The sequence below is a fragment of the Bombina bombina genome, chromosome 12 (genome assembly GCF_027579735.1).
Source record: "Bombina bombina isolate aBomBom1 chromosome 12, aBomBom1.pri, whole genome shotgun sequence".
NCBI lineage: Eukaryota > Metazoa > Chordata > Amphibia > Anura > Bombinatoridae > Bombina > Bombina bombina.
The window spans coordinates 38,885,883-38,913,746 of NC_069510.1; the positions used below are offsets into that span (position 1 = coordinate 38,885,883).

Below are 27,864 nucleotides of genomic sequence, written 5' to 3' on the forward strand. Positions count from 1 at the left end.
TTTAATTTTCATTAACAAATGTCATCTTAAATGCCACCCCATTTTTTAACACCTGTGTAGGTCATGTTATTTGCTCACCTATGTGCATTGCTGTTTCTTCAACAAAACATATTGAGAAGGAAGCAAAATAGATAATAGAAGTAAATTCTCTTTCTAAAGCATGAAAAAAATTGGGTTTTTACTTAGCCAATAAGTGCTGATTCTGTCGTGTTGGCGTGATATTTCTCGCCATGCTGATGATTTTTAGATCTTTGGGCACAAAGTAAGTAATTAATCCAAGGATTGAAACCAAACGGTCCTTTTTTTTTTGCAGTACAGGAGCAGCTGTTGAAAAACAAACCTGTAATACATTTTTAAAACGGTCTTTTATGTAACAAAAAAATAAATTAAAAAAATAGTAGTACTGGAGGGGGTTTTTTTGTGTTTTTTTTTTTTTTTGCCAGAGACTTTTATGGGGAGTTGTGCAATATAGACAGAGTTTTGCTATTAGAAGTGAGAGAACAGATCTCTATCCATGGGGGCGGGTTAGGTAAACAGTAACTCCAAACAAATACCTTTAGTTTCCAGAAAATTGGATTAGTAAAAAGAGCTTCCCTGCCCCTCAGCAAACACTAGGAAGTCAACACACCTGCAGGACAATGTGAGTGCAGCCCAGAGAGGGCAGTGCACAGATACTAGTATAGAACAATCTGTCCAGCCCAGAATACCTTTGAGACATGTCTGTGCACACAGCCATCCTGATCTTTGCCATTTTTTGTGCCCCTTGTGCACTGGCACAAAAGGGCAAGAAGCCAGAGATTAATCCTATTGACAAGATAGCAAGTCAGGCCAACTTTAACCTAAACCAGGTATGACCCAGGTCAGGAGAGTGTGTGGGGGTACTGAGCTGTGAAATATGGGAACTGAGTGAGCAGGAGGGTGGGTTATGCGGGGGGCTGAGTGAGCAGGAGGTTGGGTGATGTATGGGGCAGATTTAGCAGGAGGGTGGTTAATGTCAGTGGGGCTGGGTTAGAAGGAGGTTAGAAGAGATTTGGGGATGAGTGAACAGGAAGGTGGGTGATGTGAGGGGAGCAATTAGCAGGATTGTGGGTAATGTGAGGGGAACAGTTAACAGGATAGTGGGTGATGTGAGGGGAACAGTTAACAGGATAGTGGGTGATGTGAGGGGAACAATTAGCAGGATGGTGGGTGATGTGAGGGGAAAAATTAGCAGGATGATGGGTGATGAGAGGGGAAAAATTAGCAGGATGGTGGGTGATGTGAGGGGAACAGTTAGCAGGATGGTGGATGATGTGAGGGGAACTGTTAGCAGGATGGTGGGTGATGTGAGGGGAACAGTTAGCAGAATGGTGGGTGATGGGAGGGGAACAATTAACAGAATGGTTTGTGATGTGAGGGGAACAGTTAGCAAGATGGTGGGTGATGTGTGGGGAACAGTTAACAGGATGTTGGGTGATGTGAGGGGAACAGTTAACAGGATGGTGGGTGATGGGAGGGAAACAGATAGCAGGATGGTGGGTGATGGGAGGGGAGCAGTTAACAGGATGTTGGGTGATGTGAGGGGAACAGTTAACAGGATGGTGGGTGATGTGAGGGGAACAGTTAACAGGATGGTGGGTGATGTGAGGGGAACAGTTAACAGGATGGTGGGTGATGTGAGGGGAACAGTTAGCAGGATGGTGGGTGATGTGAGGGGAACAGTTAACAGGATGTTGGGTGATGAGAGGGGAACAGTTAACAGGATGGTGGGTGATAGGAGGGAAACAGATAGCAGGATGGTGGGTGATGGGAGGGGAGCAGTTAGCAGGATGGTGGGTGATGTATGGGGAACAATTAGCAGGAAGGTGGGTGATGTGAGGGGAACAGTTAGCAGGAAGGTGGGTGATGTGAGGGGAACAGTTAGCAGGATGGTGGGTGATGTGAGGGGAACAGTTAGCAGGAAGGTGGGTGATGTGAGGGGAACAGTTAGCAGGAAGGTGAGTGATGTGAGGGGAACAGTTAGCAGGAAGTTGGGTGATGTGAGGGGAACAGTTAGCAGGATGGTGGGTGATGTGAGGGGAACAGTTAGCAGGAAGGTGGGTGATGTGAGGGGAACAGTTAGCAGGAAGTTGGTTGATGTGAGGGGAACAGTTAGCAGGATGGTGGGTGATGTGAGGGGAACAGTTAGCAGGAAGGTGGGTGATGTGAGGGGAACAGTTAGCAGGAAGTTGGGTGATGTAAGGGGAACACAGTTAGCAGGAAGTTGGGTGATGTAAGGGGAACACAGTTAGCAGGATGGTGGGTTATGTGAGGGGAACAGTTAGCAGGAAGTTGGGTTATGTGAGGGGAACAGATAGCAGGATGGTGGGTGATGTAAGGGGAACAGTTAGCAGGATGGTGGGTGATGTGAGGGGAACAGTTAACAGGATGGTGGGTGATGTGAGGGGAACAGTTAACAGGATGGTGGGTGATGGGAGGGAAACAGATAGCAGGATGGTGGGTGATGGGAGGGAAACAGATAGCAGGATGGTGGTTGATGTATGGGGAACAATTAGCAGGATGGTTGATGTATGGGGAACAATTAGCAGGAAGGTGGGTGATGTGAGGGGAACAGTTAGCAGGAAGGTGGGTGATGTGAGGGGAACAGTTAGCAGGATGGTGGGTGATATATGGGGAACAATTAGCAGGAAGGTGGGTGATGTGAGGGGAACAGTTAGCAGGATGGTGGGTGATGTGAGGGGAACAGTTAGCAGGAAGGTGGGTGATGTGAGGGGAACAGTTAGCAGGAAGTTGGGTGATGTGAGGGGAACAGTTAGCAGGATGGTGGGTGATGTGAGGGGAACAATTAGCAGGAAGTTGGTTGATGTGAGGGGAACAATTAGCAGGAAGTTGGGTGATGTGAGGGGAACAGTTAGCAGGAAGGTGGATGATGTGAAGGGAACAGATAGCAGGATGGTGGGTGATGTGAGGGGAACAGTTAGCAGGATGGTGGGTGATGTGAGGGGAACAGTTAGCAGGAAGGTGGGTGATGTGAGGGGAACAGTTAGCAGGATGGTGGGTGATGTGAGGGGAACAGTTAGCAGTTTGGTGGGTGATGTGAGGGGAACAGATAGCAGTTTGGTGGGTGATGTGAGGGGAACAGTTAGCAGTATGGTGGGTGATGTGAGGAGATAGGTTAGCAGGAGGTTGAGAGACAAAGGGCAGTGGTGGCTGGTGATTTGGTTGGTGGTGCAAAAAACCCCACCCCCTGATAACTCCCCAAACGTCACAACTTTGGCTCTCACCCAGACAAAAAGAGGATGGGGAGAACATAAGAAGCAAAATACCTTATAGTGTAGTATTTATGTATTTACTGGCAGGGGAGTAACTCTAAACAACATTACCTATCTTAAATTAGGGGGCTTGTAACTTTTTTCTTTTGGACTGGTAACTTTTCTTCCCTGACAAGTAAAGTATAGTTCTATATTTCCACCCCTGTATGTACACATACACACACACATATATATATAATTTCTTTGTATTTCAAAAATGTGGCACAGCGATGGGGGCAAAATTTGCCCCCGCCTATGCCAACATTTATATGGGGTGGCTAGAACTAAACCGTATTTTTTCCAGTACTTTTCCTTTTGCTACCAATGTCATTATGTATGGTTGTTTTATCGATGACATTGTAATCATTTGGAACAGTCACGATGGACAACCAGTGGACAAATTCATAGATTATATGAATCATAACAATTACAATTTGACTTTCACAGCAAACAAAAATGAAACTAAAATCGATTTTTTTGGACCTCAGTATAGAGAGTAGAGGTGACAGAATTTTTACAAGCACTTACCGAAAACCATTGGCACGCAATACGATACTGCGTGCTGACTCCTGTCATCTCTCTCATCTAAAGAGAGGTATTCCAAAGGCGCAATATTTACGATTGCGCCGTAATTGTACAGAACTAAACCAATATTACACACAGGCACACGAGTTGACAGCTCGATTAGTAGATAGGGGCTACCAGAAACACCTACTAACACGCATCCAAGAACAAGTAGGGAAGATAAACAGACAAGACCTACTTACAACTAATTCTAAGAGAAGGAGTACTGAATTTAATCAAACTAGTACAAATAGTAATATGCTATTTATCACCCAATTCAGTAAACAATACTAACAGATTTGTAGAATAGTAAAAAAGAACTTGACTATTTTAAAAGGTGATGAAACATTAAGTAATATACTTGCAACAGGTGTAAGGTGTGTAGCTAGAAAAGCCCCGACCTTAGGAGACATTACAAGGAAAAACTTTGCAGGAAAATCCACCAGTAATAAAAACTGGTTAAGTCTTAGACCAGGCTGTTTTAAATTTGGACATGTCCCCTGTAAGGGTTGTACTTGTATTACAGTTACCAACACATTTTCTTCAAATATTACTAAACAAACTTTCCAAATAAGAGACAGGATAGATTGCAATTCTTTATTTGTGATCTATCTAATCAATTGCTTATCCTGCTCAAGCCAATATGTAGGCATCACGACCCGTCCACTAAAGGACAGGATTCAAGAACATTTACGTTCTCTAGATGAGAAAGAACCAAAAACACCAGTTGCTAAACATTTTAGAACTCATGGTATAGGCCCTAAATATTTTTCATTTATCGGCATAGACACCATAAAACAACATCCCCGAGGGGGAGATAGAGGTAAAACTCTTTGCAAAAAGGAAATATTTTGGATAGTAAAATTACACACTAGGGTCCCAGAGGGAATGAATAAGAGGATGGATGTGGACCTCTTTACTGAATAGTCAAGAATACCTCTATCTCTATATGACTTTAGAGAACTCTAATACTTTAAATAGACCGCTTTGGCAGGTAAATAGTGAATGTAAATGCCCTGATAGTGAGAGATATACTTATGTTTAAAATCAAAATTTTAAAAATAAATTTTGAGAGAATAAAATATTAATAAACACTATAACTCTTACGTATAATCAAATATAAAATACAAAATATAATGTAAATTAGATAATACAAAAGTAAAATCTCTCTCTTCTACATTGGGAAATTTTCCTGCCCTCATGCTGATTTTTTCGGCTTTTTTGCCTTTTTGCCCTTATGCTCTCTTTTTTTACTATTTTTTATTTTTTGTTTTTGTTTTTCTGATAGTACTAATCTAACTTTAATCTAACTTATTGTTTGAATACCACTTAAACTGATCTTTAACAGACCAGTGGGATTAGCTCCCCTCCTCCATGATTTACATACCCTTGTCCATATCTAACATATCCTTTATATTACACTATCTACAGCTTATGGCCAATTGAATACGTCTTTAATATTTATTGGATATTAGATTGTCTCAGTATGATTAGGTACAGATAATTGAGCATTAATACTTTACCTCTAGTCACAGCTCCATAAGGTTTTTAAGCTACAGTTGACTTGAGAATTAAACTCACAGTAGTGATATAGTACAAAATAATATGTGTTCTATCTGTACTACCAGACCATATAATTTACAAACATAGGATGTGGTCTTTTCAAGTGACCTGTGATAAAACAACAAAGTTTTTTTAACCCATTGGTGCACATTATTAGTCACCTGTATTGAAGGTCATTTTGTTTTGGATACCATCACTAATTTTTATTTGAGACATCATTTACAATGATTATTTGTTTTATATGTTACAACATTTATTAAGATTTTATTTTATATTTGTTTTTACTTTTTATTATTTTTTAGTTGTGTTCCTTTTGCTTTTGAAATACTATATTGCTTAGATGACATATCTAACTAAAATATTTTGATTGATTTTAGATCTATCTATCTGTTCTTTAACTAAAATCAATCAGCTAACAAGTTACTTTTATATGTCATAGCAATTGGAAAATGATATTGTCGTTTTTTTGAATATGCAATAGGTTTATTATTGTATATATCACTTTATTTTATCGTAGTTTTTATTGTTAGGACTTATTATTGTGTGCTCTGTTGGATATGAACAATATATCTTGCGAGACCTATTGGGGGGCAGGTACCCTTTCACAAACGATTAATTAATCATTACCTGCACATTTGCCACTTGCAATTTGACTGCTGATTGGTTACAGGCCCCAATATAGGTCTTGCCTCACAAAAAACTCATTAGCCTCTGATGAAGCGCATGCACGCATGCGCGAAACGCGTCAGGTGTCTACCTGTACTTGCACCTGTCATTTGGCCGTCTGGCTGAATTAAAGAATTAAAGATTTCAATACCAAGTTTGTTGTCTCCGGGTCTCCTCCTTCATTCCCCCTGGTGGGATTTACCTTCTTCTATATATCTATATATACACATACGCTGTCAGCATTTATCGATGTGTGGCGAACATGATACGCTACATCGTATCATGTCCACTCGCACTTTCATAAATCAGCCCCATGGTCTGAACTTTAAATGAGTAGTAGATTTTTTTCTGACAAATTTCAAAGTTATGTCTATTTCCACTCCCCCCCCCCTGTATCATGTGACAGCCATCAGCCAATCACAAATGCCTATACGTATATTCTATGAATTCTTGCACATGCTCAGTAGGAGCTGGTGACTAAAAAAGTGTAAATATAAAAAGCCTGTGCACATTTTGTTAATGGAAGTAAATTAGAAAGTTGTTTGAAATTGAATGCTCTGGGGCCGATTTATCAAATTCGTGGCCAACTTTCCAATTTACTTCTATTACCATATTTTTTTGTGTTCTTGTTATCTTTTGTTGAAAAGCAGGAAGGTAAGCTTAGGCATGTGCACGGGTTGGCAGCCGTTTTGCAAGAATGTTATACATCAGCAAGAGCACTAGATGGCAGCACTACTTCCTGTCATGCTTCAGACGTGTGCAGGCTACCTATCTAGATATCTCTTCAACAAAGAATAACACACAAACAAAACAAATTTGATAATAGAAGTAAATTAGAAACTTTATTACAATTGTATTCTCTATCTGACTTATTAAAGAAACATTTGGGGTTTTATGTCTCTTTTAGAAGAGATTAAACTTTACTAGTCTTTGGTTTAAAGGGACAGTCTACATCAGGATTTGTATTGTTTTAAAAAGATAGATAATCCCTTTATTACCCATTCCCCAGTTTTTCACAACCAACACAGTTATAATTATATACTTTTTACCTCTGTAATTACCTTGTATGTAAGTCTCTGCAAACTGCCCCCTTATTTCACTTCTTTTGATAGACTTGCACTTTTAGCCAATCAGTACTGACTCCTAGGTAACTTCATGTGCATGAGCACAGTGTTATCTATATGACACACATGAACTAACATCCTCTAGTGGTGAAAAACTATCAAAACTGCCTTCAAGGTCTAAGAAATTAAGCATATGAACCTCCTAGGTTTAGCTTTCAACTAAGAATACCAAGAGAACAAAGCAAAATTGGTGATAAAAGTAAATTGGAAAGTTGTTTAAAATTCATGACTTATCTGACTTATGAACGTTTATTTTGGACTAGACTGTCCCTTTAAGTATGCCATAAGTTATTATTGATATAAGTTAAACATGGTGACAGTGCAGAGTGCCGTTAGTGGCAGCATTTTGCCACATTCAGAGACATACAAAACCTTTCAAGGCACTTATCTAATTAAAATCACAGATCCCACTGCTAGGAACTGAAATGGGCTCTCATCCTATAGCTTATTTTCCCACCTAGCTGAAACAGGAAGTGATGTGGGAGGGTTACAGTTATAGCAAGACCCACCAAGCATTACTGTTTTAGCACAGCCATATTTTTTTTACCATAATATGTATAGGACTCTGGTGGGGTTAAGTGCCTTCTAGCACTGCACTGAACTATTAAAGCCACTAGATGCCGGAGTTGCTCTTAATATTTATTATAGTAGAAAAGGGAAAGATAAAAGGAAGTCAGAATTGCATAAAAATGTCTATGGACAAATGGATTTTTAAAAGTATTTATTTGCCTAAAAACATTAACATTCTATGGTCCATATTTATCAAGCTCCGAACGAAGCTTGAAGGGCCGTGTTACTGGCGAGTCTTCAGACTCGCCAGAAACACAAGTTATGAAGCAGCGGTCTAAAGACCGCTGCTCCATAACCCTGTCCGCCAGCTCTGAGCAGGCAGACAGGAATCGACGTAAATCAACCCGATCGAATACGATCGGGTTGATTGACAGCTCCCTGCTGGCGGCTGATTGGGGCGGCGTTGCACCAGAAGCTCTTGTGAGCTGCTGGTGCAATGTTAAATGCGGAGAGCGTATTGCTCTCCGCATTTAGCGAGGTCTTGCGGACCTGATCCGCACTGTCGGATCAGGTCCGCAAGACCTTTGATAAATAGGGGCCTATATGAGAATAAAAAACATAAAGATTATGATAAAATAAGTGTGTGTCAAAATTATTTTTATTTTTGGGGAGCATTGTAAATGGTAGGGCAGAGCCGATGATGCCCATACGGACAAACCTCCACTGACAAGGGGACTGGGTGAGCAGGAGAGAGGGTGATGTGCAATATCAGGGCTTGGTTAGAAAATACTGGATGATGTGCGGCATGAGTGAGCAGCAGGATGGGTAATGTGGGAGCAGACTTTGTAGTATGGTTGGTGATGCAGGGGGCTGACTTATCTGCAGGATGGGTGATGTGGGGGTTGACAGCTGCAGGATGAATGAAGTGGGGGCTGACTTAGCAGCAGGATGGGTGATGTGGGGGCTGACTTAGCTGCTGGATGGGTGATGTGGGGGCTGACTTAGCTGCAGGATGGGTAATGTGTGCGCTGACTTAGCTGCAGGATAGGTGATGTGGGGGCTGACTTAGCAGCAGGATGGGTAATGTGGGAACTGACTTAGCTGCAGGATGGGTGATGTGTGGGCTGATTTAGCTGCAGGATAGGTGGTGTGGGAGCTGACTTAGCTGCAGGACGGGTGATGTGGGGGCTGACTTAGCAGCAGGATGGGTGATGTGGGGGCTGACTTGGCAGCAGGATGGGTGATGTGGGGGCTGACTTAGCAGCAGGATAGGTGATGTGTGGGCTGACTTAGCAGCAGGATGGTTGATGTATGGGCTGACTTAGCTGCAGGATAGGTGATGTGGGGGCTGACTTAGCAGCAGGATGAGTGATGTGGGGGCTGACTTAGCTGCAGGATAGGTGATGTGGGGGCTGATTTAGCAGCAGGATGGGTGATGTGGGTGCTGACTTAGCTGCAGGATGGGTGATGTGTGGGCTGACTTAGCAGCAGGATGGGCGATGTGGGGGCTGACTTAGCTGCAGGATGGGCGATGTGGGGGCTGACTTAGCTGCAGGATGGGTGATGTGGCGGCTGACTTAGCAGCAGGATGGGTGATGTGGGGGCTGACTTAGCTGCAGGATGGGTGATGTGGGGGCTGACTTAGCAGCAGGATGGGTGATGTGTGGGCTGACTTAGCTGCAGGATGGGTGATGTGGGGCTGACTTAGCTGCAGGATGGGTGATGTGGGGGCTGACTTAGCTGTAGGATGGGTGATGTGGGGGCAGACTTAGCTGCAGGATGGGTGATGTCGGGGCTGACAGCAGCAGGATGAGTGATGTTGGGGCTAAATATGCAGCAGGTTGGTGATGTGGGGGCCAAGTGAGCAGGAAGGTAATGCCAAGGGCTAAGTGTGCTTTAAAGTAAACATATATTTGTATAAATCTTTTACATTACCTCTGTTACATTTCTCATGTTGTGTTTTGGTATTAGTTTGCAGGGAAATGGTATCTGGTTGCCGTGGCTTCAGAATGTAATTATCTAAAAGAGAACAATCACGAGGTAGAAGCAACAATAATTAAAACATCAGTATCCAAGGGCATCAAGGAAGTCGAGCACTTAGCTGTCAGCACCTTCAGGAAGCTGTAAGTGGTGGATTCACAGCAAAAAGGAAGAGTCTAGCTTATGACCACTGCTTTTGAGGTTGCGGATGTCATACACCTTGGACTCATTTGTACTGGATGACTCACAAGCACTGCTCTCGCACAATTAGTTACCCGAGAGCAGAGGGCGGGGCTGAACAAGCGTTTGGCCGTGCATTGTTAAGTCCCAGCAGTTGATTCTCCATTGGAACCCCCAAACCCCCTATGTGAAGAACATTGGAATGTGAAATATTTACAGTAAATTCACAGTTGAACACTTTATTAACTATTAATATTGCATAAATATGATTTCCCATGTTTTAACTATTTAAAGGGACAGTTTACTCAAAAAACATAATTTATGTAAGAACTTACCTGATAAATTCATTTCTTTCATATTAGCAAGAGTCCATGAGCTAGTGACGTATGGGATATACATTCCTACCAGGAGGGGCAAAGTTTCCCAAACCTCAAAATGCCTATAAATACACCCCTCACCACACCCACAATTCAGTTTAACGAATAGCCAAGAAGTGGGGTGATAAAAAAGTGCGAAAGCATATAAAATAAGGAATTGGAATAATTGTGCTTTATATAAAATCATAACCACCACAAAAAAAGGGCGGGCCTCATGGACTCTTGCTAATATGAAAGAAATGAATTTATCAGGTAAGTTCTTACATAAATTATGTTTTCTTTCATGTAATTAGCAAGAGTCCATGAGCTAGTGACGTATGGGATAATGACTACCCAAGATGTGGATCTTTCCACACAAGAGTCACTTGAGAGGGAGGGATAAAATAAAGACAGCCAATTCCTGCTGAAAATAATCCACACCCAAAATAAAGTTTAACGAAAAACATAAGCAGAAGATTCAAACTGAAACCGCTGCCTGAAGTACTTTTCTACCAAAAACTGCTTCAGAAGAAGAAAATACATCAAAATGGTAGAATTTAGTAAAAGTATGCAAAGAGGACCAAGTTGCTGCTTTGCAGATCTGGTCAACCGAAGCTTCATTCCTAAACGCCCAGGAAGTAGATACTGACCTAGTAGAATGAGCTGTAATTCTCTGAGGCGGAATTTTACCCGACTCAACATAGGCAAGATGAATTAAAGATTTCAACCAAGATGCCAAAGAAATGGCAGAAGCTTTCTGGCCTTTTCTAGAACCGGAAAAGATAACAAATAGACTAGAAGTCTTACGGAAAGATTTCGTAGCTTCAACATAATATTTCAAAGCTCTAACAACATCCAAAGAATGCAACAATTTCTCCTTAGAATTCTTAGGATTAGGACATAATGAAGGAACCACAATTTCTCTACTAATGTTGTTGGAATTCACAACTTTAGGTAAAAATTCAAAAGAAGTTCGCAACACCGCCTTATCCTGATGAAAAATCAGAAAAGGAGACTCACAAGAAAGAGCAGATAATTCAGAAACTCTTCTGGCAGAAGAGATGGCCAAAAGGAACAAAACTTTCCAAGAAAGTAATTTAATGTCCAATGAATGCATAGGTTCAAACGGAGGAGCTTGAAGAGCTCCCAGAACCAAATTCAAACTCCAAGGAGGAGAAATTGACTTAATGACAGGTTTTATACGAACCAAAGCTTGTACAAAACAATGAATATCAGGAAGAATAGCAATCTTTCTGTGAAAAAGAACAGAAAGAGCAGAGATTTGTCCTTTCAAAGAACTTGCAGACAAACCCTTATCTAAACCATCCTGAAGAAACTGTAAACTTCTCGGTATTCTAAAAGAATGCCAAGAAAAATGATGAGAAAGACACCAAGAAATATAAGTCTTCCAGACTCTATAATATATCTCTCGAGATACAGATTTACGGGCCTGTAACATAGTATTAATCACAGAGTCAGAGAAACCTCTTTGACCAAGAATCAAGCGTTCAATCTCCATACCTTTAAATTTAAGGATTTCAGATCCTGATGGAAAAAAGGACCTTGTGACAGAAGGTCTGGTCTTAACGGAAGAGTCCACGGTTGGCAAGAGGCCATCCGGACAAGATCCGCATACCAAAACCTGTGAGGCCATGCTGGAGCTACCAGCAGAACAAACGAGCATTCCTTCAGAATCTTGGAGATCACTCTTGGAAGAAGAACTAGAGGCGGAAAGATATAGGCAGGATGATACTTCCAAGGAAGTGATAATGCATCCACTGCCTCCGCCTGAGGATCCCGGGATCTGGACAGATACCTGGGAAGTTTCTTGTTTAGATGGGACGCCATCAGATCTATTTCTGGAAGTTCCCACATTTGAACAATCTGAAGAAATACCTCTGGGTGAAGAGACCATTCGCCCGGATGCAACGTTTGGCGACTGAGATAATCCGCTTCCCAATTGTCTACACCTGGGATATGAACCGCAGAGATTAGACAGGAGCTGGATTCCGCCCAAACCAAAATTCGAGATACTTCTTTCATAGCCAGAGGACTGTGAGTCCCTCCTTGATGATTGATGTATGCCACAGTTGTGACATTGTCTGTCTGAAAACAAATGAACGATTCTCTCTTCAGAAGAGGCCAAAACTGAAGAGCTCTGAAAATTGCACGGAGTTCCAAGATATTGATAGGTAATCTCACCTCCTGAGATTCCCAAACTCCCTGTGCCGTCAGAGATCCCCACACAGCTCCCCAACCCTTGAGACTTGCATCTGTTGAAATTACAGTCCAGGTCGGAAGCACAAAAGAAGCCCCCTGAATTAAACGATGGTGATCTGTCCACCATGTTAGAGAGTGCCGAACAATCGGTTTTAAAGATATTGTTTGAGATATCTTCGTGTAATCCTTGCACCATTGCTTCAGCATACAGAGCTGAAGAGGTCGCATGTGAAAACGAGCAAAGGGGATCGCGTCCGATGCAGCAGTCATAAGACCTAGAATTTCCATGCATAAGGCTACCGAAGGGAATGATTGTGACTGAAGGTTTCGACAAGCTGCAATCAATTTTAGACGTCTCTTGTCTGTTAAAGACAGAGTCATGGACACTGAATCCATCTGGAAACCCAGAAAGGTTACCCTTGTCTGAGGAATCAAATAACTTTTTGGTAAATTGATCCTCCAACCATGATCTTGAAGAAACAACACAAGTCGATTCGTATGAGATTCTGCTAAATGTAAAGACTGAGCAAGTACCAAGATATCGTCCAAATAAGGAAATACCACAATACCCTGTTCTCTGATTACAGACAGAAGGGCACCGAGAACCTTTGTAAAAATTCTTGGAGCTGTAGCTAGTCCAAACGGCAGAGCCACAAACTGGTAATGCTTGTCCAGAAAAGAGAATCTCAGGAACTGAAAATGATCTGGATGAATCGGAATATGCAGATATGCATCCTGTAAATCTATTGTGGACATATAACTCCCTTGCTGAACAAAAGGCAAGATAGTCCTTACAGTTACCATTTTGAACGTTGGTATCCTTACATAACGATTCAATATTTTTAGATCCAGAACTGGTCTGAAGGAATTCTCCTTCTTTGGTACAATGAAGAGATTTGAATAAAACCCCATCCCCTGTTCCTGAACTGGAACTGGCATAATTACTCCAGTCAACTCTAGATCTGAAACACATTTCAGAAATGCTTGAGCTTTTACTGGATTTACTGGGACACGGGAAAGAAAAAATCTCTTTGCAGGAGGTCTTATCTTGAAACCAATTCTGTACCCTTCTGAAACAATGTTCTGAATCCAAAGATTGTGAACAGAATTGATCCAAATTTCCTTGAAAAAACGTTTAGCAAGGGTAGAAATAGCCCCATCAACTTTAGGGATTTTGTCCCAAAATTCTAATCTGTCAGACGGCACAGGATATAAATGCTTAAAACGTTTAGAAGGAGTAAATGAATTACCCAATTTATCCCATTCTTTGGAAATTACTGCAGAAATAGCATTAGGAACAGGAAAAACTTCTGGAATAACCACAGGAGCTTTAAATACCTTATCTAAACGTTTAGAATTAGTATCAAGAGGACCAGAATCCTCTATTTCTAAAGCAATTAGAACTTCTTTAAGTAAAGAACGAATAAATTCCATTTTAAATAAATATGAAGATTTATCAGCATCAACCTCAGAGACAGAATCCTCTGAACCAGAGGAGTCATCAGAATCAGAATGATGATGTTCATTTAAAAATTCATCTGTAGGGAGAGAAGTTTTAAAAGATTTTTTACGTTTACTAGAAGGAGAAATAACAGACATAGCCTTCTTTATGGATTCAGAAACAAAATCTCTAATATTATCAGGAACATTCTGCACCTTAGATGTTGAGGGAACTGCAACAGGCAATGGTACTTTACTAAAGGAAATATTATCTGCTTTAACAAGTTTGTCATGACAATCAATACAAACAACAGCTGGAGAAATAGCTACCAAAAGTTTACAGCAGATACACTTAGCTTTGGTAGATTCAGCACTTGACAGCGATTTTCCTGTAGTATCTTCTGGCTCAGATGCAACGTGAGACATCTTGCAATATGTAAGAGAAAAAACAACATATAAAGCAAAATTGATCAAATTCCTTAAATGACAGTTTCAGGAATGGGAAAGAATGCCAAAGAACAAGCTTCTAGCAACCAGAAGCAATAAAAAATGAGACTTAAATAATGTGGAGACAAAAGCGACGCCCATATATTTTCGCGCCAAATAAGACGCCCACATTATTTGGCGCCTAAATGCTTTTTGGCGCCAAAAATGACGCCACATCCGGAACGCCGACATTTTTGTTGCGAAATAACGTCAAAGAATGACGCAACTTCCGGCGACACGTATGACGCCGGAAACGGAAATAGAATTTTTGCGCCAAAAAAGTCCGCGCCAAGAATGACGCAATAAAATGAACTTTATAAACAAAGTGCCCAACCATAGCTTGGAGTGTCACAGAAAATAAGACTTACTTACCCCAGGACACTCATCTACATATAGCAGATAGCCAAACCAGTACTGAAACGAGAATCAGCAGAGGTAATGGTATATATAAGAGTATATCGTCGATCTGAAAAGGGAGGTAAGAGATGAATCTCTACGACCGATAACAGAGAACCTATGAAATAGACCCCGTAGAAGGAGATCACTGCATTCAAATAGGCAATACTCTCCTCACATCCCTCTGACATTCACTGCACGCTGAGAGGAGAACCGGGCTCCAACTTGCTGCGGAGCGCATATCAACGTAGAATCTAGCACAAACTTACTTCACCACCTCCATCGGAGGCAAAGTTTGTAAAACTGAATTGTGGGTGTGGTGAGGGGTGTATTTATAGGCATTTTGAGGTTTGGGAAACTTTGCCCCTCCTGGTAGGAATGTATATCCCATACGTCACTAGCTCATGGACTCTTGCTAATTACATGAAAGAAATGTTCTCCCCTTTAATTTGTTCCCAATGATCCACTTTACCTGCTGGAGTGTATTAAAATGTTTACAAGAATTTCCATTACGCTTATATTGGCATTTGAAATAGTTTATTTAGCCTGTGGTATCGCCACCCATCCTGAATGTTTTTGGCCTCAAGGCCAAGCTGTGTTAACACAGCCAGCAGAAGAAATTACACTCCCAGTGGGGTATAGAAGAGATAAGGAAATAAAATGTTAATTTTCCATTGTTCTCTCTAAGTATTGGAGATTGGTTTATGTACAGATATAAGATAAAGAAGCAGGTATATGTACACAATGTGATAAAGTAATGCAATCTAATTATACCTACAAGCTCAACCCATTTTATTAGGTTGTGGCTTCAAAACACAAAATCACCTAATTCATATACACAAATAAACCTTAAAAAAGCTAATCTCATACATTTTATACTCTGCAGCTGGTAAAAAAAAAGTAATTGGAAACACATTAAGGGAAAAACAATTTTACAGTATACTGTCCCTTTAACTGCAAAGGGCTCCAATGCAGTTATATATATGTTTATATTTGTATACATACTGTATGTATTTATGTGTTTATATGTGTATATTTGTCTGTAAATACTTATATACACATATAAATACATACAGTATGTACACACACACACACATATGCTACTTCCAATGCGTTCAAAGAGCCGCAATAAACCCCTTATCGCTTGCGCCCAAAAGTTAGCGTGCCACTCATAATCTAGCCCTTTGAAAGTTCTAGAGAGGAGATACATTTCCTATTGTTTCCTGTGATTTTGCGTTATTGGGCTAGCTTAATAGACGCATTTTAGGCTGCAGGGGAACCCTGTTGCTCGATGATAACTGAAATTAATTCAGGCTTGTTTGACCTATTTTCTAGCATTTTATTAGTGGGGGGGCTCCTGACATAAATGTATATAGTTTTACGTACCCAGTACATGATATCCAGGACAGCAAATGAGCACTGCTAGCAATGCCAAAAAGCAACACTTTTGAAAAACGCCTAATAAATGAGTTTTGTAAATGTTTGTAATTGTAAAATACCGGCTACAGACGGTACGGGGCATTCTACAATGGCTGAACTTGTAGGAGATCAGACCTCCCTATCTTATTACTTTCTACACACAGAAATGCTTCCTTATCTTATCTGTGGGGCCGATTTATCACGCTCCGTATGGCGCTGTATGCATCTGTTTCCGCACAAGCCTTCAGGCTCGCCGGAAACAGGAGTTAAGAAGCAGCGGCCTTAAGACTGCTGCTTCTTAACTCGTATGCCACCTCTGCGGCAGCAGACAGCAATCCACCGAATTGCATACAATCGGGTTGATTAACACCCCCTGCTAGCGGCCGCAAATGTGCAGGGGGCAGCATTGCACAAGCATTTCTAGTGAAATGCTTGTGCAATGATTAATGCTGCATGCTGTCGGGCATTTATCGATGTGTGGCGGACATGATTCACTACAGCGGATCATGTCCGCCCGCACATTGATAATTCGGATCCTGTGCCTGTAACCCAAAGCCCAGTATTCAGAGAAAATTATTTTAACAAATATTACTCCCACTCCCGACTTAGGGGCCTATTTATGAAAGGCCTGTCCAACATGATCCGATCAGCGGATCATGTCCGACAGACCTCGCTGAATGCGGAGAGCAATACGCTCTCCGCATTCAGCATTGCACCAGCAGCTCTTGTGAACTGCTGGTGCAACGCCGACCATTCAGATTTGCGGCCAATCGGCCACTAGTAGGGGGGTGTTGATCAACCCGATCGTATTCGATCAGGTTGAATTGCGGCAATGTCTGTCTGCCTCCTCTGAGCAGGTGAACAGGTTATGGAGCCTGAAGGCTTGCCAGAAACACGGGGCTTCAAGCTCAGTACGGAGCTTGATAGATATGCCCCATGGAGTGTAAGTTCTTCTGCTAGTTCTTGTTTACATATCTTTTCTATAGCCAGTAGTTTAAGGGTTAGTGTACTGTAAAATGTCCTCCCAAATGTATTAAATTGTTTACTTGCAGCTCCTTTTCCTTTCATTTTGGCATTTTAAATAGCCTATTTTGCCCGTGATTCCCCTGTCTATACTGAAAATGTCACTACTTATGTATTGGCTATAGAAAAACTATGTAAACAGAGACGGCAGAATAAAATACACTCCCATTGGAAGGTAGTAGTGATGAGTAATACAATGTTATATTTCAATTGTTCTCATTAAGGGGCAGATTATCTAAACCTTGTTAGATCAGACGTTGTTTTTCACGCTGACCCTCGCAGGGGCTGCCCTGGTGGAATTATCTTAAAAAGGGGCAGTTCCTGTGAGTGGCGAGATGTCCCCTTTTGAAATTAATGGAGCTCGCTGGAAAGAGAACATTTGTTGTGCATAGTTAGCAGGGAGCAGGGGACACACTTTAAAAATGAAATCCTGCAGCCAATCTTACAGTCGCCTATAATTTGTGTTTCATATCCCTTTAAAGATGAGATTTAGAAGGTTTAGAGTACACTGCCCCTTTTATGGATGCAGCTCCATTCATTATAATGCAGCTGGGTCCTAATCTTAATGAATTCTGCATCTATCAAGTTTCAAAGTTGTGGCAAATTTTTTTCAAGGAGACATTAGTTTCTGTAAAGAGTTTTATTCTGTTGTAACCATACTCGAGTATCTTAACATGATTGGTTTATGTCCTTTTTTTTGTGTGCCAGGGATGGGATCTGCTGGGAGATCAGACAGGAATATCAGCATAACAAGAACAAGGGCAGATTCGTAGTAAAAGGTTTGTCTCGTTTATTCATCATCACCGTGTGTATTGACAGTAAGCGAATGGCACATTTAACCCCTTCTGTTAAACGCAGCTCGAGGATCCAGGGGAAAGTTAGATGTGGTGATTGCAGAGACGGATTACCAAAAGTACGCCATAATCTACTACCAGCGGCAAAGGAAAATAACCATCAAACTGTACGGTAAGTTAAAAAAACAAGTTTAAAATAAGTGAGATTGTTTTTTCTACAATACAAAAATATAAGTGAAATACAGATGTTTTTGTTTTGCCAAAGAGGGAACAACATAAAATGAATGGAGGGGGGTTATTCATTTAACCTCATAGCATGGGAATAAGCATAATCTCTCTCTTTGTCCTTCTCTCCCTCTATCTTACTGTTTCTCCCCATCTTTCTATCTCCACTGTCTCTTTCTCCTCTGTTTTTATTACCCCTCTGTATCCTGTATCTCTCTCTCCCTGAGACATGAGTGTGTGCACGAAACATCGCTGTATGTTGGTGGACCCTGTGTGAAAATAAAGGTCTTTTAATTTACCACAGATGGAGATTGTTTCTTATATGGATCTCCCTGTCTCTGTTTTCCAAATTCTAACCCCTCCTCTATTTCCTCTTGTCTTTTACCATCCATTCCTCCCTCTCTCCCCCTCTTAAAGATGCATTAAACACTTTGAGCTGGTAATATAAAATTATAAATCAGTATAAATAAAAAAAAACTACAATATACTTTCATATACAAAAGTATACATTTTATACTTTGCTGCTGTTATAAAGAGTAATTGAAAACACATTAACGTGATGGTTTATGAAACGCTAGGATGTATCATTAAAACAAATAAAGAGGACTTTCATTCATGACGTATAAATTGTATATATTGTTGGAAGCGTTCGATGCACTGAGCTGGTCAGGCAGCCCACAGCAGAACGTTATTTGGCTGAGAGGTGACATTTCCACCTCTTAGCCAATAGCCATGCGTTCCAACTGGCGCTAAGTCGGATTTATCCCATGGCTATTGGCTAAGAGGTGGAAACGTCACCTCTCAGCCAAATAGCCTTCTGCTGTGGGCTGCCTGAGCAGCTCAGTGCATCGAACGCTTCCAACAAATAAAGGAACTTTCAGCATGAAGTATTTTATACTTCATGACCGAAAGTCCCCTTTATTTGTTCCAATGGTAAATCCTAGCTTTTCACAAACACTAGGATTTACCATCACTTTAAGAAGAGTTTGTGAGTATTAGGAACTGAGGGGGATTGAAGGGCACATTGCCATTTTGTGGGTGGCACTGTGTTGGGAGGAGTGGTATTGTGGGTTGATAATGGGGGGGGGTCATAGGTGTGTCTGGTCAGTTGTCAAGCTTGTCTGGGAGGTTTATAAGCAGGGCTAATAGAAATTCTGCAAATAGAGACATATGGCTATTTCAGAAGGACAGCTGGACACAGCTCAGAATCAGGATCTGTTCCTCTCAAACAAGGACAGCTGGGAGGTCTACATATGCATACGCACAATTGGTAGGCTCTGTGGTACTTTTTTGGAGGAGCCAATCAGGGCTTTAGTCTGCAGACAACAAGGCTAGCTGCAGTCATATTGTTAGTAAAAATGAATTGTTTTACAGATATCAGATGAAGTAGGGATATATAAGTAGCAGGGTTAGCCTGGAGAAGTCAGCAGTGTGCATTATCAACTCTGAGTATTAGAAAATCCACAATTTTTAGAGCTACATTATTTGGAAAGATGGAAAATGAATAATGAAAGTATGTTTTACTGTGTATAACTAAACATTTTATAATAAAATCTCAAGGTGTTTACCGTCCATTTAAGTTTTTATGCACGGACATGGATTTAATATAATTTTATATATATATATATATAAATATATATATATATATATATATATATATTAAAGTCTAATAATTTATTGTTCACTGACATGAATTGCATTTCCTTTGATATGCTGTTCCTATGTTGATAGACAACTTGGGGTGAAATCAGGACAATATGAAAGGACTATGAGATGAGATGCATTTTACACTATGTCTGTGGTGTTTTTATGTTGAAACCACCACTTATACTAATAATTTCCATACTGTTGTAATGGCTATGGAAAGGCTATGTAAACAAAAGGCATCAAAATAAATCAACCTCCAAGTGGGAGTATGAGAGAGACCAACCCTTTCTTAAAGGGTGTTTTGTGCTTAAAATAAACTCTTATCTGCTGCTTGTCTGAGAGTGCTGTCCCTTTAAAGCCAGCTTCAAAGCAGGAATACATTAGTGTGTGCTAGCTGAACACATCTGATTAGCCAATGACAAGAGGTGTGTGTGTGTAGCCACCAATCACCAGCTAACCCCTATAGTTCTTGTGAACTGCTTGTGCAATGCTGCCCCCTGCAGATTTGTGGCCAGTCGGCCACTAGCAAGGGGTGTCAATCAACCCGATCATATAAGATCGGGCAGATTAAGGACAGCAGCCTCAGAGCAGGCGGACAAGTTATGGTTTAGACCACTGCTTCATAACTGCTGTTTCTGGCGAGCCAGGGGCATTTGGCCACATTGTCTCTTTAAAAGGACATTAAACACTAAATACATTTTATAATCACAGTATTGAGATTATGCGCCGCCTCCCTCTAGTCATGGGGGCAGCCATATTGAAATCTAGCTTCACTACATTCCAGTGCTAATGTGTTTGCACATGTGCAGTAAATCTCCTTCAGATAACTGCAGTGTAAAAAAAACTTAGGTTCCAAAATAAGAGCCCATGAGTAGAGGGAGGTGCATGAAATGTATTTAGTGCTTTGTGACCTTGTAACATCATTGGGAAGAAAAAAAACTGCTGTCTTTAGATATGGAAAGACTCTGTTTTTCCTGTGAGTTTATCAACCCCTGTTTTAAAAAATAACAAAACACACAGAGACCTATTTATCATGATGCGAGCAGACATGATCCGATATTGCGGAGAATGTCCACTGCACATCGATAAATGCTGACAGCATACTATCATCTGCATTTATCATTACACCAGCAGTTCTTGTGAACTGCTGGTGCAATGCCGCACCCTGCAGATTTGCTAGCAGGGGATGTCAATCAACCCGATCATATTCGATCGGGTTGATTTCCGGCAATGTCTGTCCGCCACCTCAGAGCAGGCGGACAGGTTATGGAGCAGAAGGCTCGCCAGAAACACGGGGCATCAAGCGTTTGGAGCTTGATAATTCGCCCCCACAGTATCCATCCTGAGATACTAATATTTGTTTTACACATATACACTTTGTACCAAAATACAACATACATATTTACATCATATAATATATACATATTTAGATATTATTATATGTATAGAAATAAATACCAGCAGATTTCAGGGAAGTAATCATGTATTCACCACCCACTTCTGACAATCTTTTCACAGCTCGGACCGCAGCTGTGACCGATGACATTACCAGGAGGTACGAGCAACTGGTTTCCCAGCAGGGCATAGACATGGAATTTATTTATTATTTTCCTACTTATGGTGAGTACCCCATAACAAAGGAACCAAGGAGCTAAAAGGGGCAGGAAATCCCAAAGATTTAATTCATGATTTGGATAGAACATACAATTTCAAACAACCTTTAAATGTACTTTTATTATCAAATATGCTTTATACTCCTGTTATCCTTTGGTGAAGGAACAGCACTAATGGCAGCTAGCTTAACACATCCAGTTAGCCAATCACAAGAGACAAATGTGTGCAAGCACCAATCAGCAGCTAGCTCCCACTAGTGTAGGATATATGCGTATTCATTTTCAACAATGGATACCAAGAGAACAAAGCACATTTCGGGCCAGATTACAAGTTGAGCGCATAATATCGCTTACAAGAAAGCAATATTTGTGCTGAACTTAGTAATACCAGCGCAAACGCAGATGCGCTCATGAGAGCGCACTTCCATAGGCTCTAATGGGAGCCTCGTTCTCATGCCGCAAGAAACGGCATGAGAACTAGCGCAGCGAAGGGGGTAAGTGGCCCAGCGATGGGCAGCAAATGTAAATATATATGTATATGAATAAATGTGTATATACACATTAACACATAAATATATACTGTATGTACAGTATATATTCATATATACATACATATATATATATATATATATATATATATATTATATATATAAAAGTTTCTAATTAGAACGAAACAGGCTGTCTAGTAGTGATTTTTGTATTTGCTGCATTCGCCCCATTAGGGGTTCGCTGTGTATTAACACAGTCTTTGAAGCAAAGAGTCTGAGATGTTGCGTATCTAATTTGCATATCTTACCCAGAATCCTCTTGTGCATTGATAACAATGTATATGGAGTTTTACTAGGGAAAAACAAGCGGGGATATCTGCCTAGATGTGCTAATTTCTTGTGCAACAAATTTTATTGATTTATAGATTCCTATTTATATATATTTATAGGGAACACACAGTTCCCATATAGACCGCTATGTAAAGGCACTTTTCAGTGCCGTTTTTTTTTTCTAACACCCCACACCACCCACTTTTAACTCGTAAAATCTGCCTAGTGCAGTCGTTTTTTTTAAACAAAAAAAATAAAAATGGTACATTTTTTTCCATACAAAAATAAAAAACCCTTTATTTTGGGGGCATTTGGGGCACTTTTAGAAAATTATCCAGAGATCTGATCTCTGGTAAATTTTCTGAGTGCTAATTGCTAACGCAAACTCGTGGTAGCAATAACCAGACACTTGTAATGGCTGGTTAATTATCGTGCGCCCGTGAATTTGTAAAATAGATATCTATACCTATAGTAATAGATATATAGGTATAGGTATATACAGATATATATATTGAAAACAGAACAGTGTGATACCCAAATTAGCTCAGAGAAAGAAATGGAACAGTTTATTAAACAATTGGTTAAATGCATTAAATGGACAGGAAAACCCAAAATTTTCTTTTGTGATTTGGATAGACTAACAATTTTAAACTTTCCAATTTACTTATTTTATCAAATTTGCTTCATTCTATTGTTATCCTTTGCTGAAGGAACAGCATTGCACTACTGACAGCTAGATGGACACATCTAGCTAGCCAATCACAAGAGACAAATGTGTGCAGGTGCCAGACAGCAATCAGCAGCTAGCTCTCACTAGGGTAGGATATGTGCATATTCTTTTTCAACCATGGATATCAAGAGAACAAAGCATATTTGAAAATATAAGTGAATTTAAAAGTGACATAAAATGATATGTGAATCATGCAAGTTTAATTTTGACTTTCCTATCCCTTTAAGCTGCTAGAAATGAGAGTTCAAATGCAAATTGTATTCCCCTTCCTGTCTTCTACTGTTTTCTTGGCCCAACAAGAGAGGGGATTTTGGAATTTTATATAAATGTTCTATTTTGTTTGAAATTGTTAAATCCAACTTTATGTGCAAAGTGATTACTCATTTATTATGTGTTGTTGAGATCTTGGAGGTAAATATTTTCTTTTTCTGTTTGTTTTGTGTTGTAAATGTTTTATAATCCCATCTATATATCTATCTATCTATCTATCTATCTATCATCTATCTATCTATCTATCTATCTATCTATCTATCTATCGTCTATCTATCTTTCTATCTCACTATCTTTACATCTATCTATCTATCTTTCTATCGTCTATCTATCTATCTCACTACCTATCTCACTATCTTTACATCTATCTATCTATCTATCTATCTATCTATCTATATATCTATCTATCGTCTATCTATCTATTGTCTATCTATCTATCTCACTACCTATCTCACTATCTTTACATCTATCTATCTATCTATCATCTATCTATCTATCTATTTCACTACCTATCTCACTATCTTTACATCTATCTATCTATCTATCTATCTATCTATCTATCTATCTATTTCACTACCTATCTCACTATCTTTACATCTATCTATCTATCTATCTATCTATCTATCTCACTACCTATCTCACTATCTTTACATCTATCTATCTATCTATCTATCTATCTATTTCACTACCTATCTCACTATCTTTACATCTATCTATCTATCTATCATCTATCATCTATCTATCTATCTATCTATCTATCTCACTATCTTTACATCTATCTATCTATCTATCTATCTATCATCTATCTATCATCTATCTATCTATCTATCTCACTATCTTTACATCTATCTATCTATCTATCTATCATCTATCTATCATCTATCTATCTATCTATCTATCTATCTATCTATCTATCTCACTATCTTTACATCTATCTATCTATCTATCTATCTTTCTATCGTCTATCTATCTATCTCACTACCTATCTCACTATCTTTACATCTATCTATCTATCTATCTATCTATCTATCTTTCTATCGTCTATCTATCTATCTCACTACCTATCTCACTATCTTTACATCTATCTATCTATCTATCTATCTTTCTATCGTCTATCTATCTATCTCACTACCTATCTCACTATCTTTACATCTATCTATCTATCTATCTATCTATCTATATATCTATCATCTATCTATTGTCTATCTATCTATCTATCTATCTATCTCACTACCTATCTCACTATCTTTACATCTATCTATCTATCTATCTATCTATTTCACTACCTATCTCACTATCTTTACATCTATCTATCTATCTATCTATTTCACTACCTATCTCACTATCTTTACATCTATCTATCTATCTATTTCACTACCTATCTCACTATCTTTACATCTATCTATCTATCTATCTATCTATCTATCTATCTATCTATTTCACTACCTATCTCACTATCTTTACATCTATCTATCTATCTATCTATCTATCTATCTATCTTTCTATCGTCTATCTATCTATTTCACTACCTATCTCACTATCTTTACGTCTATCTATCTATCTATCTATCTATCTATCTATCTTTCTATCGTCTATCTATCTATCTCACTACCTATCTAACTATCTTTACATCTATCTATCTATCTATATATCTATCTATCGTCTATCTATCTATTGTCTATCTATCTATCTATCTATCTATTTCACTACCTATCTCACTATCTTTACATCTATCTATCTATCTATCTATCTATCTATCTATATATCTATCTATCGTCTATCTATCTATTGTCTATCTATCTATCTATCTATTTCACTACCTATCTCACTATCTTTACATCTATCTATCTATCTATCTATCTATCTATCTATCTATCTTTCTATCTATCTACTGTATCTACCTAATTAGGTTACCCATTCTGCATTAAACATTGTGTTATTTTCTCCAGGTTACTGTGAGACAGCAGATCAGTTCCACATCCTCAAAGGTAACTAAATCCTCTTAAAGCAACAACAATATATATTTTTTATTTGATTGACATATCCCAATCATTTACTGTTTGTCACTAATTTCTATGCTTCACTGGATCATCAGAGAGAAAGTTAGTGATTGATACACTGATAGGGAATGATAGACATAGATATAATAAAAGAATGGAATTGTAATAGACCAGATCACGCCTTACAACCGTCCTGGAAAATGAGAGCCTGACACAATTTGTTAAAGTGCAGAATAATAGGTGAACTATCCTGTTTTTTATTTCATAATTGACACCGTTTGACAGGATTGTGAAGTGTGTCTCTGCGAGTTTGTGCCCATTCAGACAAACAAGCATTTGCCAGGTCTGATGTCCTGACTGCATCTCCAACATTTCTTCTGTTTGGGACTTAAAGGGACATGAAACCCAAAATGTTTATTTCATGATTCAGATAGAGATACAATTTTAAACAACTTTCTAATTTACTTGTTTTTCTAATTTACTTCTATTATCTAATTTGTTTCATTCAATGGTTTCTAACTGAACACATGGGTGAGCCAATGACAATCAGTATTTATATGCAGCCACCAATCAGCAGCTAGAACCTAGGTCCTTTGCTGCTCTTGATCTTTCCTAGATAAAGCTTTCAGCAAAGGATAACAAGAGAAGGAAGCAAATTAAATAATAGAAGTAAATTGGACATTTCTTTAACATTGTATTCTCTATCTAATTAATGAAAGAAAATTTGGGGGTTTCATGTCCCTTTAAGGTCAAAAGGACATGAAACCCAAATCTTTTCTTTCATGATTCAGACAGAGCATACAATTTAAAAAAAGTTTCCAATTTGCTTCTATTAATAAATTTTCTTTGTTCTCATGTTATTCTTTGTTAATGAGATATCTAGATAGGTACCCTGCACATGTCTGAAACACTAGACAACAGAAAATAGTGCTGCCATCTAGTGCTCTTGTTAATGCATTGTTACATAACTGCTGCTGTTACATAGTGCTGCCATCTAGTGCTCTTGTTAATGCATTGTTACATAACTGCTGCCATCTAGTGCTCTTGTTAATGCATTGTTACATAACTGCTGCCATCTAGTGCTCTTGTTAATGCATTGTTACATAACTGCTGCCATCTAGTGCTCTTGTTAATGCATTGTTACATAACTGCTGCTGTTACATAGTGCTGCCATCTAGTGCTCTTGTTAATGCATTGTTACATAACTGCTGCTGTTACATAGTGCTGCCATCTAGTGCTCTTGTTAATGCATTGTTACATAACTGCTGCTGTTACATAGTGCTGCCATCTAGTGCTCTTGGTAATGCATTGTTACATAGCTGCTGCTGTTACATAGTGCTGCCATCTAGTGCTCTTGTTAATGCATTGTTACATAACTGCTGCTGTTACATAGTGCTGCCATCTAGTGCTCTTGTTAATGCATTGTTACATAACTGCTGCTGTTACATAGTGCTGCCATCTAGTGCTCTTGTTAATGCATTGTTACATAACTGCTGCTGTTACATAGTGCTGCCATCTAGTGCTCTTGTTAATGCATTGTTACATAGCTGCTGCTGTTACATAGTGCTGCCATCTAGTGCTCTTGTTAATGCATTGTTACATAACTGCTGCTGTTACATAGTGCTGCCATCTAGTGCTCTTGTTAATGCATTGTTACATAACTGCTGCTGTTACATAGTGCTGCCATCTAGTGCTCTTGTTAATGCATTGTTACATAACTGCTGCTGTTACATAGTGCTGCCATCTAGTGCTCTTGTTAATGCATTGTTACATAACTGCTGCTGTTACATAGTGCTGCCATCTAGTGCTCTTGTTAATGCATTGTTACATAACTGCTGCTGTTACATAGTGCTGCAGACATGTGCACACTCCTGAAACTACCTTCCTGCTTTTCAAAGGATAACAAGAAAATAATACTTGTGCACAAAAATTGGGCAGTTACAGATCACTGGAATTTGTTCCCAGAGTTTATTTAAAAAGTTTTAAAACATCCATACTAACTTAAGTGAAAATTAAAGGGACACTGTACCCAAAATTTTTTTTTCGTGATTCAGATTGAGCATGAAATTTTAAGCAACTTTCTAATTTACTTCTATTATCAAATTTTCTTCATTCTCTTGGTATCTTTATTTGAAATGCAAGAATGTAAGTTTAGATGCCGGCCCATTTTTTGTGAACAACCTGGGTTGTCCTTGCTGATTGGTGGATAAATTCATCCACCAATAAAAAAGTGCTGTCCAGAGTACTCAAACCAAAAAAAAGCTTAGATGTCTTCTTTTTCAAATAATCATAGCAAGAGAATGAAGAAAAATTGATAATAGGAGTAAATTAGAAAGTTGCTTAAAATTGCATGCTCTTTCTGAATTACAAAAGAAAAAATTTGGGTTCAGTGTCCCTTTAACTAACTTTCTGACTTTTATTTTCTGCATTTCAGATCTCCCCAAATGAATCAAGCTGAATAAAGCAGGCTGTCTGGAGACGCGGCGAGGACGGTTTTTAATGCAATAAAAATAAAAAAAATCACTTTTTGCTAAGACTGTTTGTTTCTTG

The 27,864-nt window shown here is 39.3% G+C and overlaps 2 protein-coding genes across 2 annotated transcripts in view; one reads left to right on the forward strand and one right to left on the reverse strand.

Moving 5' to 3' along the window:
• Positions 1-27,864, reverse strand: part of FBXW5 (F-box and WD repeat domain containing 5) — a 256,286-nt gene that overhangs the window by 152,640 nt on the left and 75,782 nt on the right. The gene's annotated exons all lie outside the window — the stretch shown is intronic.
• Positions 621-27,848, forward strand: C8G (complement C8 gamma chain). Its single transcript, XM_053695330.1, has 7 exons — positions 621-848; positions 9,689-9,840; positions 17,926-17,996; positions 18,076-18,183; positions 21,402-21,503; positions 25,264-25,302; positions 27,749-27,848. Exons 1-7 carry the CDS (start codon positions 717-719, stop codon positions 27,760-27,762), a joined length of 618 nt encoding a protein of 205 aa, XP_053551305.1. The 5' UTR covers positions 621-716; the 3' UTR covers positions 27,763-27,848.

Coding starts and splice junctions, on each gene's coding strand:
- C8G (XM_053695330.1), top strand. CDS start 717: ATGTCTGTGCACACAGCCATCCTGATCTTTGCCATTTTTTGTGCCCCT. Junction 849..9,688: donor CCAACTTTAACCTAAACCAG/GTATGACCCAGG, acceptor TTTTGGTATTAG/TTTGCAGGGAAATGGTATCT. Junction 18,184..21,401: donor AATAACCATCAAACTGTACG/GTAAGTTAAAAA, acceptor ATCTTTTCACAG/CTCGGACCGCAGCTGTGACC.